General features: G+C 47.1%; 2 protein-coding genes across 2 annotated transcripts in view; one reads left to right on the top strand and one right to left on the bottom strand.

The window, feature by feature from the left end:
* LOC310821645 (metal transporter CNNM1-like) overlaps positions 1–9,011 on the bottom strand; it is a 15,626-nt gene extending 6,615 nt beyond the window's left edge. Inside the window, exons 1-5 of the mRNA XM_083693763.1 lie at positions 7,024–9,011; positions 1,638–1,781; positions 1,261–1,401; positions 669–838; positions 265–355 (exon numbers count right to left, since the gene is read on the bottom strand). Coding sequence (XP_083549889.1) covers positions 265–355; positions 669–838; positions 1,261–1,401; positions 1,638–1,781; positions 7,024–8,446 — 1,969 coding nt within the window. The 5' untranslated portion in view covers positions 8,447–9,011. The remainder of the gene's footprint in view (positions 1–264; positions 356–668; positions 839–1,260; positions 1,402–1,637; positions 1,782–7,023) is intronic.
* A 970-nt stretch (positions 9,012–9,981) lies between these two features.
* On the top strand, positions 9,982–19,904 carry hoga1 (4-hydroxy-2-oxoglutarate aldolase 1). Its single transcript, XM_083693411.1, has 7 exons — positions 9,982–10,624; positions 12,608–12,736; positions 13,916–14,043; positions 14,569–14,703; positions 16,451–16,547; positions 18,515–18,648; positions 19,201–19,904. The coding sequence occupies exons 1-7, from the start codon at positions 10,411–10,413 to the stop codon at positions 19,348–19,350; spliced, it is 987 nt and encodes a 328-aa protein (XP_083549537.1). The 5' UTR covers positions 9,982–10,410; the 3' UTR covers positions 19,351–19,904.
* The last annotated feature ends 468 nt before the right edge of the window (positions 19,905–20,372 follow it).

Here is a 20,372-nt window from a genome sequence, read left to right as displayed (position 1 = left end):
GCCATTGGCAGGCCTAATGCCAGAAGCCTTTTTTTAAATTTAATTTTATTTAATTTTATTATTAACAGGAGAGAACTTGTACAGGGAGGAAGTGGGGGTGAAGAGGTCTCTAGGGTTGGGGTTAGGGTTAGTACAGGAGGGGTAGTGGGGGTGGTCTTTAGGAGGTCTTCAGGAGGGACTGTTAAGATGTAGCCTGAAGAGATGGGTTTTCAATCTACGGCGGAAGATCGGTAGTGACTCTGCAATCCTGACCGTGACAGTTACCTGTCGGCATGATGGCAGGAACGCCGTAGTAGGCGAACGCCCCGTTCTCAAACCGCAGCGCTTCCTTCCCGAACTCCACCTCCACACGACCCTGAACACAGGGTGAGACAGACCGTTGTGAGGTTTGGAGGTTTGCTCCCATTTTAAACAAATGGCCACTTTTGAGGCTTTATGACGCCTTCCCAAACCCTTTATAAGGCCGATATAATTGCTTTACAAACCCTTTATAAACTGTGCCATACTTATATACAGGGTTGCAATGAGGTTATACTATAACCTCATTACTTACACAGGGTAACACAGGGCACGGTAATAAAGCCTCATACATGCTTGTACAGTAACATGTAAACAAATGCTTTATATTGTCTTATATCTTGGTGTGAGTTACCAATACTGTATTGTACCTGGAGAATGAGGATGAAGTAATCCACGGGTTTGTTCCTCTGAAACAGGAAGTGTTGCTGGGCGCGTTTGTTCTTCTCATCAAACTTGAGGTCCTGGACGACGCTGGGATGCTTGATCAGACGCAACAGGATCTTCTCCGACAGGTGGGCAGGCTTAAAAGGCTCTACCTCTGAGAGAGGGGGGAGGGAGAAGAGAGGAGGGAGGGAAGAGAAAGGGAAATAGTGTCGGAGAAAGAGAGAGGTATGTACAGTATGAATGAATATAGAAAGAATGGTTCATGATGCAATGTCATTTATAGATTTTTGGACCACAGACTTCACATAAATCATGGATTTTTGTAAGTACATTTTTGTAAGTACATATCTGTATTATTTCTATTATCTGTAGATTCAAGTTTACTTTTGAAAACACATTGTTTGGCATTTTCTCCATTCCAGAAACTGCGAAGGGTTTCTGGTGCCCGGGATGTGATGTCAACACAACACAAGCTCCTACTGCACCTTGACACTTGTGTAGATCTTAGAGAACTGGATAAGTTTCTGCTCCTATCTTTCTTTCAACTATCCAGGGGTTGTTATACCACATATCTACCTGTGGAGAGGAAGCGGTGTGTGGCTAACAACAGCTGAGGAGAGATCTTCACTTTCATCTCGTTCTCCGACAGCTTGAAGATGGAAAAGTCTTGCTGCTTCCGATCATGGTGCGACACACGGCGCTTGGTGCGGTTATCAGCTGGGAAAACACACACACACACACACACACACACACACGCACACACGCCACACACACACACACACACACAATGACATCCCTTCTATCATCACTGTCCCGATTGTCTTGTACAGGATCTTGATGGTTCGGTGTGTGTATAGGTATGCGCACATACTGCACAGGTCCGTCTGTGTGTGTGTGTGTGTGTGTATGTGTGTGCGTGTGAGCGTGAGTGAGTGTGTGTGTACAGTACATACTATAAAGATCAGTCTCATCCAGGATCTCTGATTTGATGATCTCCTCGATGACGTCTTCCAGGGTAACGATGCCCATGACCTCGTAGAAGGGGTCACCTTCGCCCTCGTTGTTCACCCTCTGTACGATGGCCAAGTGAGACTTACCTAGAGGAATCACATCACACAAGGGCCGTTAATAATAATAATAATAATAATACAAATAATAATAACACATTAAATTTGTATAGTACTTACATTACATTTTTACATAAAAGTCAAAGTCAAAGTCAAAGTCAAAGTCAAAAAAAATATGAAAATAAAAATATAGGAGAGTACAGTCACAGAACATACATAACATACAGCCCTATACATTAAAAGCCGGCCTGAACAGGTGGTCTTAAAAGAGTCAACACTGTCAGCAGCTCTGACATTGTGGGGGAGAGCATTCCACAGGCGAGGAGCAGCAGATGAGAAAGCTTTGTCACCCGTAGTGCAGAGTCTGGTTCTGGGGACAGTGAGGAGGCCAGAGTCAGCAGAGCGGAGGGAGCGGGTGGAGAATTATGGCATGAGGAGCTCAGAGAGATATGTTGGGTCGGAGCCATGGAGTTAGAGCCATGGAGCGTTCCGATTCCAAGAGGTTTGGGTCTTAGAAAGATACAGCTTAAACAGAGGACAACAACCATTTCCATTGCTCTACTGAGAGTATAGGTAGAAGACAGTATTTCTTAACCCCCCCCCACGCCTCATCCACGGACCGGCGACCATCAGACAAGGAAACATTGTTGTCATCATACTGTCATCATAGTAGTTATCATACTCTCGATCTGGTGATATCAGTCTTCCCAGCAAAATTGAGAAAAAAATTGCGTATGTCCGGAGCAGACTACAGTTTCCTGAAAGCTTCTCAGCTAATGTGGTACTTTATTTCTCTCCACAACCCAAGTCTAGACCGCTCAAAGAATCGCTCTCTGTAATACAGATGCACAGCAGCAGCAGCAACACCTGGTTACGGATGGGGGCGCACTTCCCAGTGCGGTCCCTAGGTGTCTCCCTCCGGCCGCCCACTGTGCCCCCTCACTCACTCACTCATTCACTCAATCATGGACGTATCACCTGCACCTGTGTTTAATTGTCACTGATACATTATGTACCCTCACTTCCCTTCACTCCCTGCTCAGTCTTCAGTGTGTGCACCGTGTGTTGGCCACTTGAGATACAAAAGCCATTGAATCTGAATACTGAGTACTGTTTTGGAGAAGTTGTTCTCCAAAACAGTACTTTTCGAGGTAAGTCCGTGTTTGTGTCCTGTTTTGCCAACTCTACTTTCAATTAAAGACGCTTTTGTTTGGTATCACTGCCTACTGTCTGCCTCCTTTATATGCACCGAACAGGGTCCGCTCAGCATACCAAAACGTTACAGCACATGTTTAATTCAATGTTTTAGTTGTTGTTATTTATATATATATATATATTTATTATCATCAGAAATAATCCAAACTATTTAGTCTGAGAGCTTTTTTACGTTCTCTCGCTGTTTCTGTCAGTCCTAATTACCCGATTTGTGTTTAAAGGCACCTATAAAGGCAGGTGCAGTAAATACACTCGTCGATAGCAAATAAAGTGAGTTTTCAAATCGTCTCTCTCTCCGCTCTTCTCAGCGAGTGGATTTCCGCTCTCCTTACTCTGCAGCGCTGCCATGGTGATTGTTGTGTGCTATGGATAAAGGCCACGGCGGTTTTCTAGAATTCTGGCTTTTGTCAGGTCGGGCTCCACTTTTCAGGCCCGTTTATAACTCTGCTGTTCACCCATGTCTGTGTGGCTAGACACAACACCGACTCCATCAGTGTGGGTGCTGATGACATCACTGTAGCGGGCCTGATTAGCAACAACAATGAGATGAACAACCATGCCTACAGGGAGGAGGTGAGGGACTTTCCAATGTGGTGCCACAACAACAACAACAACAACAACAACAACAACAACAACCTCTCCCTCAACGTCAGGGAAAACAAAATAACTCATTGTTGACTTTAGGGGCAGAAGGGCGGGCGGCCATTGGCGGGGCAGCCATTGACAGCAGTCAATGACGACTGATGAAATTAGGCAGGAGTACACAAACGGTAACTCCTCTTTTACCGATGCACCATTGAGAGCATCCTGGCCTGATACACCACAACTTGGTATGGTAACTGCACTAAATACGACATCAGGGATATTTACCCCAGTCCGTGTCACAGGAAAGTCACGGAATAGGGGTCAACATCATCAAAGACCCCTATTACCCTGGTCACAAACTGCTCTGTCCCCTTCAGTTTGGCAGAGGCTACCGTAGCGTAAAGACTCAAGTCACAGATAGATAGAGTCACTGCTTGTATTGTGATGCTACTGTATTGTTGTGTTACTGCTGTAATCTGTGCTACTATTGTGTTTTGGAAAGAGGAGAGCTTATGCACTGTCATATGCTCCCCTGTGTGAAACTGAACTGAGGGGAGCGGGTCAGACTCCTCATCGAGAGGATGTCCAGGGGTCCAGGGCATCTTTGTCGCCCTTTGTTAGGGCTCCTTCCTTGTAAATGTCCTCCAAACATTGCCTGCCTAACCCCAAACACCTCACTGGCTGTACAGATCGAATTGCAAGAGAGAGAGAGAGAGTGAGAGGGAGAGAGAGAGAGAGAGAGAGAGAGAGAGAGAGAGAGAGAGAGAGAGAACGACTGCACTGCAGACACCAGCTGCTGAGGATTACATCTTTCAGCCGTTACGTAACACACAGCTGAGAGACATGGTGGAGGACGCACATGCACACACACACGCGCACAGACACCGCACACACACACCGCACACACACACACACACCACACACCGCACACACACACTGCGCGCGCACACACACACACACACACACACACACACTGCGCGCACACACACACACACACACACACACACACACACATACACACACACCACCCTTATGCATCAGTACCCTTGCACTCACTCCCCATAATCCCCACCTCCACAACAGTGCACACAACAGAGCTCCTTGCTGTGCCTTCTGTGTCCCCCTCTCTCTGGCTCTCTCTCCTCCTCCCCTCTCTCTCCTCCTCCCCTCTCTGGCTGCCAACTAGCATACTTCTCAAAGCCCTAAGAGGCTGAGATCACGCCCCCCCCCCCCCACCCACACACACACCCACCCACACCCACCCACACACACACACACACACACACACACACACACACACACACACACACACACACACACACACACACACACACACACACACACACACACCCACCCACCCACCCACCCACCCACCCACCCACACACACACACACACACACACTCATCTAAGTGTCTCTGCTTCTGGCAGCTCTATGCTTCTCAATGTGGGTCAGGTTTAGATACAGCACACACAGCAAGGGAGAGAGAGACAGAGAGACACATTCTCTCTCACTGCAAGAATCACGCTGTCGTGTGTCTGCCTGTATATGGGTATTACCTTGGGAGAGAGCTGCAAATATCCTTATCACTGTACTCTGAATGAGTGTGTCTCAGTATCACCGTCCCTGGGTGTCCTGTACACTACAAAAAACATCAAACGCATGCATGCATGCATACAGAAACAGAAAAGGACATTCCTAGTGCAACAATCTTCCTCTCGCTCCCCTTTGCTCTCTCTCCAATCCATTTGTCATGATCTATAATGTATGTTATGCACACACATGCACACACACACACACACACACACACTCGCGCTCACACACGCACACACACACACGCACACACACACACACACACACACACACATACCAAGCCTCCCACAGAGAGAGAGAGCCAGTGTTGCATAATCTTCTTGTCCATGTGGATTACTGTTTGCTCCAATCCCAAACCCTCAGATGGACACTGTGTCTGTCTGATTGACACTGTGTCTGATTTTCAGAGTGTCTGTCTGATTTACACTGTGTCTGTCTGATTTACACTGTGTCTGTCTGATTTGCAGAGTGTCTGTCTGATTGACACTGTGTCTGTCTGATTTACAGAGTGTCTGTCTGATTGACACTGTGTCTGTCTGATTTACAGAGTGTCTGTATGATTGACACTGTATCTGAGTGCTCAGGGCAACTCTATCTCTATCTATCTCTATGGGGAAAAAATATATCCATAGTGCTGTCAAAATACAGTACTAATACTAAATACTGCATGGTTTATTCATAATTCATGTCAGCATACTGACACTGGCTGCATATGTGAAAATACTGTGCACTAAAACGGAATACTAAATACATTTATTTGTGAGAATCACGCTCGTCTTCATTGTCTCAGCCATAAATACAGTGGCGTTAAACTTTGAATAAAGCCTGATTTGATTTGAAATACTGAAAGGTGTCCTTGTTTTTACTTTGGTAGAGCTCCTGCGTGCGACCGAATGAGAAAGCGCTGATCGTGCTCTTTCAATAGGCAGCACGATGCGGGCCACATACGCACCTGCTATTGGACAAGAGGACCAATACCCGTTTGATTCATTTAGCCCTTAACGCTCAGGGTAAGTTTACTGCAGTGCAAACGCATTCTGATTGACAGTGACGACATCGGAAAGGGAAGAGGGCAATCCGATTGGCTGAATGAGCCAGACCCCTCACCTGCCCATGCGCATGTCCTCAGTAGTCCAGAGGTCTCCATGGTAACATCCCACGGAATACCAGTCTCTGACACACACACACACACACACACACACACACACACACACACACACACACACACACACACACACACACACACACACACACACACACACACACCACAACACACACTGTTGCTGAATCTAAACTGAGAAAATACTTTCTGAGAGGATAACAGGGATATTCCTATTAGTAACGCTATAAAGCATCTCTTCCATTGGGAGCATGTCAACAATGTCTCCCTTGGAGAAAGAGAGAGTTCAGGGGAGTTACTGTGATTGCATGTGGGTGCTTCAGCCTCCTAGCTACCTATACAGATTAGGGCTATTGGTTAGATCTACATGGGCGGGAGTTTTTCCCGGTCAGGTCACACGGACAAGAAGAACTCCTGGCCCTGTAATCATGAGGCCACTTTTCGCACCCATGTGTTGTCGGCTAGAACTAGGGCCCGTTGTGTTTCCTTTATCGTGGCCTCTGTCACGGTCAGAGACATCTCTTAGCCCTCTTTCGGTCCATGCATACTATTACATACTACTATTGTTGCTACCATATTTATCTACCCACTCCACTATTGTTGTTGTGTTTCTGCTGCTACCTCTACCTTATGTTATTGTTTTGTTATTACTTCATTGTTGCACTGTTGAGGAGCTAGCTTGCCCTAAGCATTTCATTCCACCGTCTACGGCTGTGTTCTGTGTATATGACAAATAGACTGTGATTTGATTCCTGCTTACCCTTCTTGAACTCTTCCAGCATGGCGTCCAGCTTGGTGTCGTTAAACACGCAGTGCATGGGGTGTCTGTAGAACTGCGTGATGGTCTTCAGCTGCGTGGAGTCGTCCGGGTCCACGAACGCCAGGTCCTTGACAAACAGGATGTCCACGATGTTGGACCGCTCGTTCTCGAACACCGGGATGCGCGTGTAGCCGCTCTGCATGATCTCCGACATGGTGTTGAAATCCAGGACCGCGTCAGAGGCCAGCATGAAGCAGTCCATCAGCGGGGTCAGGACGTCCTCCACGGTCTTGGACCGTAGCTCCAGCGCGCCTTGGATGATGTTCAGTTCCTCCTTGACCAGGTCGTGGTAAGGGTCCGAGACACGCAGCATCTCCAGTAGCTTCTCCCGGGTGTAGAAGTTACTGATCTCCTGGTGGAGGATGATGTCCAGCAGCTTGCTGATGGGGTAGGAGATAGGGAAGGAGAGAACCATCAGCAGCCGTGTCACCCAGATCGTCTTGGCGGCAATGGCCAGGCCGTGCCGCGACGCGACCGAATGCGGCAAGATCTCCCCGATGAAAAAGATGCCGAACGCGCAGATAACGGTGGACAGCCAGGTCATGCCCAGAATCTGGCACATCCACACGGCCAGAGACGCGTTGATGAGTGCGGTGCCCAGGAGTAAAGTGCACAGCACGTAGTTTCCGTGCCTGCGGACAGATTCGATTTTCCGCGCATATTTCTGCTCTTTGTCCGTGCCGCTGTTCTGGAGGACCTGAAGTTCGACCGGGTCCAGTGCCAGAAGGCTCAGGTTGAGCCCGCTGAAAAGCGCCGAAAGGGCGAGTAACAGAACCGATACCAGCACCTGGAGCCAGAGGTCCGGGACGGCGGAGCGCTCCACCACCGCGACCCAAAAATCCCGCGTCCGGTAGTGCTCCCACTTAGCCCCGTCAAAGGCGCACATCGAGTAGTGCTTTATCTTCTCCCCCCTTCGCAGGTCCTTGGCCAGTAGTTCTACCAACACGGAGTTCTGACTCGAAGCGGACTTGAAAGACCCCAGAATCTCGATATCCGACGTCCTGGCGTTCTTGTCCATGCACATGTTCCGCTTCGGATGGACCTGCCCCTCTCTGCCCGGAGTCGGCTCCTCGATGAAGGCGATCCAGGGCGCGGCGTTGGCTCTGGCCCCCGCGGTCCGGTTGAGCCTCTGCGGGGAAGAGGCGTAGTACACCCGCAGCATGAAGCGGGTTCCCTCCGTGGCTTTCAGCACCCCGTCCTCCACGGACAGCTCTCCCCCCGTCTCCTCCGGGCGGAAGCCGAGCAGGGCGAGGGAAGGGGAGGGGAGGCAGAGGGAGAGGAGCAGCATGCGGACCGGGGAGAGGGCCAGCCGGAGGGAGGAATCTCTGGGTCGGGACCGGGCGGCCGCAGCTTCCGCAGCCATGATGCGGAATGAGAGACTCGGTCACACTGGCGAACCGAGTCACGTGGCGGCGGCGGTCTCACGCTCCATCTGCCGGTGGTGGGTGGGGGACCTGCGACACAGCAGAGGCAGCTGCCCCGCGGTGATGATGACGATGATGATGATGACTTGAAGATTGTCTCCTGTACTGTAGATGGGACGATGGGAGCTCCGCTGCAGTCCAATATTTGTTTTGTTGGGGGAGAACTCGCCGTTGAGTGACGTAATGAGATGTTGTGAGGCGAAGATAATCTAGCCTACGCATCACGCCAAAACGAACACAGAGAAACAACCAGAAGTAGAACAGTACACACTCCACGCTGAATGCTGTCCAGCTGTCCGCAACGGCCAAGTAGTTATTATGAAAATGTAACGGACTCAATCATTCATGCCATCTCAAATTCTCCCCACACTAGTTTACCTTCCCCCTCTGAAATTACGCGTATTACGCAAACAGTTCAGACTATGCACTAATATTGCTTAAAGTAGAGCCTATGCTGTCGTCGTGAACAACTTTTTGATTTCGTGTTTGCGGCAAATCTCTATGTTACATCAACAACCAAGTGGTCTGTTATGCCAATAACACATGGAGGAGGATGTTATCTCCAAAACACGCTGTGTCTGACCTTGAAGGGCCGAGCGGGGCCGCGGGCTGGAATGGAAACAATAACAGCGCAAGAAGAATGAAGAGTTGTTGTTATCGAATTCCGCTTTCATGGAGAGATTGTCAGACAGAAAAGACAGAAAGAGAAGTGCTTCTAGTCTTGGCCAGGGGACAGAGGAGACACAGGCGAGCCCAGTGTCTGTATAACATCCTGCCAAGAACAGGTTTCTTGCACCTGCCCTATCAGCCTTCATGATCCTAATATTATTCTATTATATTCCAGGCTGATATCTCAAATGAATATCGACATTTAGCAGAATGGACACTGAAACTGAAATGGTATTGCCGTTTGGGATTAACATAGAAAACAACATGGTTTACTGTTAGCATTGACAACGCATGGCAGATTTGTGGTCAATTTGTCATTTCTGGATTTGCTGATGTTGCTCGAATTGCACGTTTTCATTTTTAGTAAATAAATAAAACCAAAATACACTCCACACGGGGGCAGTGTTGTATCATATATCTATGGACATGAGAATTAATTGAATACAATACCCGTATTTAACAATAAATACATAATTAACAATAAAAAAAAAACGTAATTAACAATAAATACATCATCAACCACACCTGATTGTATTATTAGGCATGGCACAGACATGAGTAATATCTCTTGAATCATTAATTTTCATCCTTCTAAAAACATACCACGTTTGGACAAAAAAAATCTAAGCCTCAAATGTGTCTTTTCTGGATTTGAGATAACATTAACACAAATCCTATTCATGTTATACAGGCTATTTTCCGCAGTTATCCAGTCCTCATTCATACGAAGAAAACCAATCCCCTCATCAACTATCTTACTGTTTAGTGATGATCCCTTAAACATGTGGGCGGATCTGATCTACTACGGCCGAAGCAGTACTCAACAAGCAAAGCCAAAGTCTGCCACATTACCGACTACGCAATGCAAGTTTAATTAAGACTTTAACACACTTTTCAGTTGTATTATACACTATATCATATGCACCGGTATGTCATCTGTCTTATATCACAATCGTGCAACTGAGAAGAAAGCGCTTTTGGCCGACATTGCGCACTGAGCAACTTGTTACGTACCGCGTGTGATTATGGGAAATGTAGTGTAGTGTGCGTTCACTGAGAACACCTGAGTTAGTGACATTTTTGGGACAATTTCAAAATCCCTAACCTGCATTTAGTCAATATTTGGAGAGTGGAGTTGTACATTAACTGACAGAGGCTTTGCAACAGCTGCCGCTGGTCACTGGGCACAATTGCATCGCACCCAGTCGGTCACCGTGTACAGTAAACATACAGAATGTTGAGCGTCCGAACTTTTCGAACTCTCGGTCCAGTTCGCAGATGCGGCATCTCCGCGCTGTGGAAGCGAACCCAAACCCAGACAGCGGGACAGAGGTTGGACATCAGCGGGATCTACCCGCCTATCGCCACACCATTCACACTGAAAGAGGACGTGGACTATCAGAAACTGGAGGAAAACCTGCAGAAGTATGCCAAGATACCTTTCAAAGGTAATCCCGATGTATTTTGCTGACCACTTTTTGCACCCGGCTTTGCAAATGCCAAATGATGGAAATTAAACATGAACTTAATTCATAGTCTAAAGACGATAAAATCATGCATATTATGAATACATTCATTCATAGTGGTGCACATGTAGCCTATGTGTAATACATTCTTTCAATAAAACGTTGTGTGAATGTCAAGTGGTTCAACCGTGTAGTAGAGGTCCTCATTTACAGTAGGCTAGGTACAAAGTTGTAATGTGACCTACTTATTTGGTATTGGAGAGGGGGGAGGTGGAAAGTTAATTTGGTATTGGAAAGGGGCAGGCGGAAGTTCATTTGCTTAGGGGCCTGGTTGAGGGTGAAAGTCCGACTTTAGCAAAGAGACGCACAAGTGTCAGTCAAGGTATGCTACAGCCGCCATTTGAGTGAATGGTGTGTGTCGCCCTCTAGCGGTTCCCCACGCTCACCTCAGTCGCATTTTCTTTGATCCTGACATTTCAGGACTGCTGGCGCTGTTCGCTCTCAGTTTGCATGTGGCAGCCAGATATAGGGTGCGACCCATTAGTCGGAAAAAAGTTCTCCTTTGCCCTAACACTACCAGTGGAAGTCTACTTCCGATGCTTGCCGAAGCGGAACCAGCACATTTCACTCCTGCGTGACATCGTAGCCATCCCCGCCTGGTATCTAAACAACAACTCAAAAGTTCCCTTTGCACCGGTGCACAAAATTAAATTGTAGTGTTTTACTTTGATCGAATTCAGCTCCCGTTTTTATGGAAATATTCTCTCATCAATATGATTCTAAAATCAAGTCCGCTGATGGCGTGCTGAGTTTATTGAACTGTTTTCAGTTTTAGCCTGTCAAATATCAGTGGAAACATACAGTATGCAACAGAACATTGGAGTATAAATGTATTTTATATGTATTAAGACATGTTAAACACGAATATTACCGCTTTAGGTCTACTTTAGCCTTTTGAGAGGTTGATTCCACGTGCGTGATTCGCGTAACACAGCGCAAAAACTTATCCAGTTCTGATCAAGCCATTACAGCAATCACATATCACCTTTATTGATCATATATGGTTATTTATGTGGATGTTTTATGAAGCCTGAGTACAATAGTAAACTTTTGCAGTGGTGATTATGTAGCCCACTCTGCGTTCAGGCGCGCACTTGTCCGGAGTCGGCGATGCTTTGGGAGAAAAACGTATCTTTTTCTAAATTAAGCGCATCCACTCGTCTCCTCCGCTCTTCTCCTCCACTCGTCTCCTCCACTCTCCTCCACTCTCCTCCTCCATTCTCCTCCACTCTTCTCCTCCACTCTCCTCCACTCTTCTCCTCCATTCTTCTCCACTCGTCTCCTCCACGTCGTCTTCAGATGTTTCCGGGGTAGGAGAGAGAGTGGTAGTGAAAAGGAGTAGTGAAAAGTTTTGGGATGCACCTCCTGTTTGTATTGAAATAGGCTTTGAGGCAGGTGATGATGATGATGATGATGACCGATTAGTAATGACAGTGACGGAGATGATGAGAATATGATGATTAAGATGATGATGATGATTAAGATGATGATAATGATGGATGCAGGCTTGGTGGTGCAGAAAGATGATGATGATAGTCATTATGATGGTGATGGTGATGATGATGGTGATGATGATGATGATGATGATGGTCATTAAGATGATGATAATGATGATAATCATTATTTTTTAGTTTTTAGGGCATTTCTGCTTTATTGGGATAGAGACAGTAGAGATTGACAGGAAGGATGGGAGAGAGAGAGAGGAGGAATGACATGCAAGATAAGTCGGGGGTCGGAACCGAACCAGGAACCTTGCGATGACGTGGCAAGCGCATTAGTGTGCTACACGACCAAGCGCCCCGATGATAATAATTTTGATGCTGATGATGACGGTAGTTAAGATGATGGTGATGATAATCATTTTGATGATGATGATGATGACAGTGACGATGGTGTGTGTTGCAGGTCTGGTGGTGCAGGGCTCTAACGGGGAGTACCCCTACCTGACGGAGGAGGAGAGGGTGGAGGTGGTGAGGAGGGTCAGACTGGCTCTGCCCAGAGACAAGCTGGTCATGGCAGGCTCCGGCTGCGAGTGTAAGACCCCTGCCCTGTGTGTGTGTGTGTGTGTGCGTGTGCGTGTGTGCAGACAATACAGTGTATTGTGCTGTATATAAACCTGACCCACATTGAGAAGCACAGAGACACTTGACCAGTGAGTGAGTGAGTGTGTGTGTGTGTGTGTGTGTGTGTGTGTGTGTGTGTGTGTATGTGTGTGCGTGTGTGCAGACAATACAGCGTATTGTGCTGTATCTAAACCTGACCCACACTGAGAAGCACAGAGACACTTAGACCAGTGTGTGTGTGTGTGTGTGTATGTGTGTGTGTGTGTGTGTGTGTGTGTGTGTGTGTGTGTGTGTGTGTGTGTATGTGTGTGTGTGTGTGTATGTGTGTGTGTGTGTGTGTGTGTGTGTGTTTTATACATTGAGAGCCCTGTGGATGGTATCCCAGCTATCAATAGTTGTTATTGTCATTTCATGCATCAAGTTTCAACATTTCATTGCCATGTCAACTGGGATACAAGCTCATCGTCTGATTTTATTGGTTGGTAATGGATGTCAGAGAAGCCCAATAACATTGTCTTTTATTAGGCTGTGCAGTCCTGCTGTGTCCTGGTGTTAACCAGTGAATGTGGAACACTGTCCTGCATTGACTCACACACAAGAGCATGGCAGCATGAAACACATATCAGAGACTTGCCCAGAGATGCTGACTGTGTCTACTTTTATATCCTCTCTCTCTCTCTCTCTCTCTCTCTCTCTCTCTCTCTCTCTCTCTCTCCCGACCCTTCATCCGTCTCTCTCCCCCGTCATCTGTCTCTCACTTGCTCTCTCTCTCTCTCTCACACACACACACACTCTTTTTCTCTCTCTCTCCCCCTCTGTTTCTGCTCTTTCTCCCTCCCTCCCCCCCTTCCTCTTTTCCCCTCTCCCCTCTATTTTCTTTCTTTCTCTCTCTCCCATCCTCTCCCCTCTCTCTCACCCCTCTCCTGTTTCCCTCTCTCTCCCTGACTCTCTCCACCACTCCCCTCCTCTCCCTCTGTTCCCCCCCTCTCTCTCTTTGTCTTTGTCCCCCACCTCTCTCTCTCTCTCTCTCTCTCTCTTTCTCTCTCTACCTTCACCCCCTCCCCTTCTCTCTCTCTTTCTCTCTCTACCTTCACCCTCCCCTTCTCTCTCTCTTTCTCTTTCTCCCTCCCCTTCTCTCTCCCTCCTCCAGCCACCAGGGCTACAGTAAAGATGACTGATATGATGGTGGGGGCCGGTGCTGATGTGGTTCTTGTGGTCACGCCGTGTTTCTACAAGGGCAAGATGGACAGCCGGGCGCTCATTCACCACTTCACACAGGTGAGCTGTCCCATCCACATACACTCACACTCACACACACTCTCTCACGCTCACACACACTCGCACTCACAGTCACACTCGCACTCACACACTCACACACACACACACCCGCACTCACACACACACACACATGCACACTCGCTCCCACACACACACACACACACACACACGCACTCACACAAACACACTCACATGCACACACACGCAAACACACACCTCTTCCCCTTCTCGTCTCCTTTCCCACATCTGCACTAATCACAAACCATAGTACAAGTGAGGGCAAGTGTCGTTAACGAGACGTTTTGCTTTCACTCATCCGCTTCTCGTAGGGGAGGCTGGTGGAGGCAGAAATCGGAGGCCAGGCTCATTGTACTCCCATGTTCTACCTCCAACAACCTCCCCTGGTGCCCTGTAGACCCGTGTGAATGAAGGAAAGGACATGAGGAAAGGCAGCATCTTGGAACTATCGATATGAAGCCTGTGTTGGGTCCGGTCTGGGTGATGTCTCTCTGTCTCCCCCTGCAGGTGGCAGACAGCAGTGCGGTACCGGTGGTTCTGTACAGCGTCCCGGCCAACACGGGTCTGGAGCTGCCTGTCGACGCCGTGGTGAGGCTGGCTCAGCACCCCAACATCGTGGGCCTCAAGGACAGCGGCGGAGACGTGAGTCTGTGGCCAATCAGTCGAGTTGTATTGTAGCTGTGTGTTGTAGCTGTGTGTTATAGTTGTGTATTGTAGCTGTGTGTTATAGTTGTGTATTGTAGCTGTGTGTGTGTCCTTCATCACATGTACTGATTCACAGACTTCCTGCTCCTTCATAACTTATTGTTTGTAGTGTAAAAAACGGTAAACGGTCGTTTTGTGCTAGGCTAACGTAGCTAGCTCGCTAGCACTGGCTGGTTACACAAGTCGAAAGTGAACTCAACTCACCCTCATAGTTGATACGTATACGACGCTAATGTATAAGTAAGGAAGTACGTGAACCAGGAAGTTTGATCAAGGTCACCGTGGTGAATGGTCAGGCCAGTTTTTCCCCAAATGTTTTTATCAATCATTCTCTTAAGTTGATTCGATGCGTTTAGGGAAGACAGAGACAACACTTTCTTACAACTTGTCGGCCAGGGTTTTTTTTCCCTCCCCGACGGGAGTGGAGTCTGTACGGGTCTGTATGGTTCTGGGACAGAAGCTGTGGCTGAGGCAGTCAGGTGGTTTGAAACGGCAGGAGGTCTACAGAGGCGGGGAGCAGGTGGGGAGGGCTCTTTGAACATTTGACCCGTGGAATCAATCACGTGTGATTGATACCATTCCTCATTTCACCCTAAGCATAACAATGAGCCCTGTTTTTTCCCCGATTTCTGCCTCTACCAGCCTCCTCTGAATTTGACATAGAGGGCTATGGAATGTGTTGGCTTTTGTTCCTGCTCAGTACCACATTCAATCAATCAACATATCATCAATACCTATATTAATAAATTAACCTGCCATTCAATACCTATATTAATAAATTAACCTGCCATTCAATGCCTATATTAATCAATCGACCTATCATTCAATACCTATAGTAGCTGAATTACGGGCTGGAGCAGAAGCGTTGGCACCTTGTAGATCGCCACATAACTTAACCAAGAAAAACTCTGGCCCTGGGAAAAACGCTGTTCGTTTTGGCCACATTTTTTTCCTGGAACTAGTTGTAGTCACTCCCACGGATAACTGCTGCATAGTGTTTGAGGCCTGAGGCCTCAAAATAGAAACCAGAGAGAACTGAAGGTAATAAGATGGATTGAAATAAAACGGATTGGCTGATCAATTACACTTCTGCGATGAGCCATAGATTGAGTGATGGGGGCTAAAAATAATCCCATAGCAGCTGGGATTGAAATGTACGCCTCCTGGTTTTCCCTTTGGAGTTCAAGTGTGTGTATGTGTGTGTGTTGGGGGAGGGGTTGCTTCATTTTCCCTTTGAACATTTCAACATTTCAAGTGTATTTGGAAACGGTGGTTGATGTCTCGATTGACAAATGAGAATCCAAAAGCGAAACAAAATAGCAAAAGATGAATTTTTCATGAGCCGCTCCCCTCCTCTCCCTGTTTGAAGTACCTCCCCATCTCACCTGGGACTCTCAACTCTCTCTCTCTCTCTCTCTCTCTCTGTCTCCTCCACTCCCTCTCTATCCTGCTGGTAAGGATATTGAGGGATGACTCAAAAAGCTTGCAGAGTGCTGCCGCCCGTCTAATGCTTGAGCGGTGTGTTTTATGATCTGAGCTGTTCTGTTTTTACCTGTTCTGATTTACATCACATTTTGACAGCCGCTCCTGAGAGTTAAACATTATTCATGAAAACATGCAGGGTTTGAGAGTGACGGCCATGAAATGTTTTCTTCCATTTACGTTCTCTCTCATCTCTCCTCAGATCACAAGAATAGGTCTCGTCGTCCACAAAACCAAAGCCCAGGATTTCCAAGTCCTGGCCGGTTCCGCCGGGTTCCTGATGGCAGCATATTCCGTGGGTAAGAACCCAGAACCCTCAGGCGTACGGGTGCCTCCTCAACTCAAACCCCAAGATAGGACTATTAGCTCATCTCTTTATTATTATTATTTTTGTATATGTTTTTTTTAGGGCATTTCTGCTTTATTGGGATAGAGACAGTAGAGTAGAGATTGACGGGAAGGATGGGTGAGAGAGAGGAGGGATGACATGCAAGATACGTCGAGGGTCGGAATCGAACCAGTGCGCCCCCTATTAGCGAATCTTGATCGCATAATGAGTCGTTACTTGGTATTCCAGGTGATTTGCAGATCGGTGATTCTGTGCAGTGCCTTGCATCGATTTTCAATGATCGCAGGCTAATTCCCTGGAGCGTGGGGACCAGGGATGTAGTGTCAGACAAAGATGGGTGAACTAGACACCGGAGAAAATGACATAGGTAAACGCTAATGTCAAAAAATCTGCTCATTTTCATGAAAGGTGGGTGAACGCATCTCGGCCCCCCAAAAAAGGTGTCCCCCAAAAAAGACCCGACACTACATCACTGGGAGGGACTTTTGATTTAGCAGGGTATCATGAGCAGTGTTCTAGAAGAGAGGTTCAAAAGTGGGTGTTTTCTTGCCTGGGTTGCAGACATGTAGAGAGATGGGTTGGCGCACGCATGACCTTTGAAGTGAGAAATGATGGCTTGTCAAAAGCCGCAAAAGACAGTAAATACAAAATGAGCACCACCACCACCACCACCACCACCACCCATAACTTCACCTGTGCACTAACAAGGTTTTCCAACACACAGCTTTGATATGTGCTATAGTGCTTTATGTTGGTCTACTGTATATCAAACAACATGTACTCACCGCTGGGCAGGGTGCTTAGGATTCAAAGCTTCTCTCAAACAGCCTTTTGACAAGCCATAACTTCTGGCTCCTGACTGGTTGGTATTGCAGACATGTAGAGATACATATACAGTAGGGATAGAGAGAGATGTAGCTGTGGAGTTAATGAGTCACGTTCTCTCAGAGATATTTCTCCCAGGGCCAGCCTCCTACTGCAGTTTCTCTGCTCTCTGACGTGACCTGGGGCTCATTTACACTACCTAACAGAAATATCTGTAGTAAGGGTCTTATAGTCAGAAAGTGTGTCTGTGTGTGTGTGCGTCTGTGTGTGTGTGTGCGTGTGCGTGTGATGGAATTGACTGGCGCAGCTTATGCAGAGAGAGGATCTGCAGAGAGGTGGAGTTACAGCTGTGTGTGTGTGTGTTTGCATGTGTGTTTGATCATGCTTTGATGTTCAGGTCTGCAGTCTCTGAGCTCTCTCATACCCCTCAGGATTCAGGGGTGGGATGGGCTTAGGGCTGTCAATCAAAATGCTGATCTACGACAAGGGGTTTCTAAGATGTCTGTCATGCTGCAGAGAGAGGGGGGGGTGCTCAGGGATTGTCAATCATTACAGTTAGATACGTCTTCTACAAGCTGTCAATCCCATCCGGGAATGCGACAGAGCATGCCTAGTATCGGTTCTGAAGAAGAAAGCAAAAGCTTAGATCAGTTACAGTGTCACGTTGTCACCTTGGTTACTTTGGCCGCACTTAGCCGGTCGGCGAAATATGTCGCCTAATATTTTGTTTGAAATCATTGTTCGCCTGGATGATAGTCTTTTTCTGCATATTCAGCATGACAACAACTCAGGGAATTAGCTATAAGACGAACCAGACTGCTATTCTGTCCAGTTCACAGGATGTATGTATGTGTGTTCTTGTTGTATTAACGTTGTTTGATCTTGCATGGACATCATGTCACATATTGCCATGCTTAAGCCAACACAGTCGTTTGCACTCTCGTTTTACAACCAGCATAATGAACATGATAGCACTTTAGCTTCCATGTCAGTTGACTTTCTGGTCCGCTGCAGAACCGTATAGGATATTGGATTGTGTGTATGATCAATGTAGTGGTGAAGTGATTGTAAAAAAAGCTGTCGTGTTTCCAGGTGCGGTGGGGGGGGTGTGTGCCCTGGCCAACGTCCTGGGCCGCGAGGTGTGTGAGCTGGAGCAGCTGTGTGTGTCGGCCCGCTGGGACCAGGCCAGGGCTCTGCAGCAGCGCCTCATCGAGCCCAACACTGCTGTGAGTGGAGCTACATAACCCTACATAAGAGTGACATAGGCAGAGACATTACCCTACATAAGTAGGACATAGGCAGAGACATTACCCTACATAAGAGGGACATAGGCAGAGACATTACCCTACATAAGAGGGACATAGACAGAGACATTACCCTATATAAGAGGGACATAGGGACTTCATAGCAGAGACATTACCCTACATAAGAGGGACATAGGGACTTCATAGCAGAGACATTACCCTACATAAGAGGGACATAGACATTACCCTATATAAGAGGGACATAGGGACTTCATAGCAGAGACATTACCCTACAGAACATTGACATAGGGACATCATGGCAGCTACATTACCTACAACTTCACTGCAACATAGAGACTTTTTTCGGGAGCTACACAACCGTGACATAAGGATTTTAATGGTAGTTATATCACAGAACTACCATACACACCAGAATGCTGCTTTCTTCTCCAAAAGCGTATTTGTAGAATGACCGCTCTTGTAGAGTGATAAGAATAATATCACAACCCTCCTTTCCTTCTCCCTTGTTGCTAGGTGACCAGGAAGTTCGGAGTGCCCGCCCTCAAGCAAGCGATGGAGTGGTTTGGTTACCACGGCGGCGCCTGTCGCTCGCCACTTCAGCGGCTCACGGAGGCGGAGTCACAGAATCTCAGGCAGGACTTTTCTGCCAATGGCTGGCTCTGAAAGGACTTGGGGGGCGGGGCTAACAGGAGACTGTCACTACCGAAGTCGTCCATTCCTCTCACCATTCAACTTTTTAAACTAATTTAAATGAAGAGTATCGTTGCGAAAACACCATATCCACCATTCGGAAAAAAACTACTTTCTCTTCTTTAAAATAATTGCCATAAATGCATGACAAAAATGAATGTATGGCCTAACATTTGTAACATTTGTCTTCCTGTATCAGTTCACATTTAGCTTGATAGCCTGTATAGGTTTCCATTAAATCAATGAGTTGCTTTTGCAGTTTAGTTGGCTAGACTAGTAGGAAGTGAGTAGGTAATACATCAGAGTAACATGAGTAATATATGGGCAATTGACATCGGCATGTGGTAAGATAAACAGAGTCTCTGTAGAAGTAAAAAACAATAACATTGGTAAGGGTTAGGGTTAGGGTTAGCCCTGGAACACGTAGTTAGGGTTAGAGCTGGAACACGTAGTGCTGATGTTTATCTGATGGTCGGCAAAGGAGCGGCTGGAGATAGTTTCACACACTGTTCCTGATGTATTACTGACGGAGGCCCTCTGAGAACAAGATCCCCATAAGATTCTCCTTCTCATCTATGTGACTTATAAAGAGCATCCGAGTTATTGTACTTCAGATGAAGTTTAGATGAAGTGACCACGGCTGGAGGTAGTTTTGAGAGCACTTGAGAAAGCTACATCGATGTCATGTAAGCGCATCGGACATTTGCCGTAGTTTAGATGTAGTGACGACGTCAATCTGATCCACGTGTGCTGTCTGGGTTGATGTATCATTAGGTGCGCTTCCGTAATACTGTAACTGCACAACATTTCCTGTCTTCTTATGTTACGCAATGAAGAGAGTTTTCATGATCACACAAATACAAATGACTCATGAGTCACTGTTAGTTGATCTAGGCCCGTACAGGCCTGTACAGTCGTGTTGTTGCACCTGTGTCGTGTCAGGATGTTGTTTTTTGTTTGATTCAAGGCAGAGTACGGTTACATGTAATCCAGAT

Source organism: Argentina silus (genome assembly GCF_951799395.1).
Source record: "Argentina silus genome assembly, chromosome: 22".
Lineage (NCBI taxonomy): Eukaryota > Metazoa > Chordata > Actinopteri > Argentiniformes > Argentinidae > Argentina > Argentina silus.
The sequence above is the reverse complement of the archived record's forward strand: the minus strand, read 5'-3'. Positions and strand labels throughout refer to the sequence as shown.

What these genes read in the sequence shown, in the direction of transcription:
- hoga1 (XM_083693411.1), top strand. Translation starts at nt 10,411, where the DNA reads ATGTTGAGCGTCCGAACTTTTCGAACTCTCGGTCCAGTTCGCAGATGC. An exon ending in TGCCAAGATACCTTTCAAAG is followed by an intron (nt 10,625 to 12,607) that starts GTAATCCCGATG and finishes TGTGTGTTGCAG; the next exon opens with GTCTGGTGGTGCAGGGCTCT. An exon ending in TCAAGGACAGCGGCGGAGAC is followed by an intron (nt 14,704 to 16,450) that starts GTGAGTCTGTGG and finishes ATCTCTCCTCAG; the next exon opens with ATCACAAGAATAGGTCTCGT.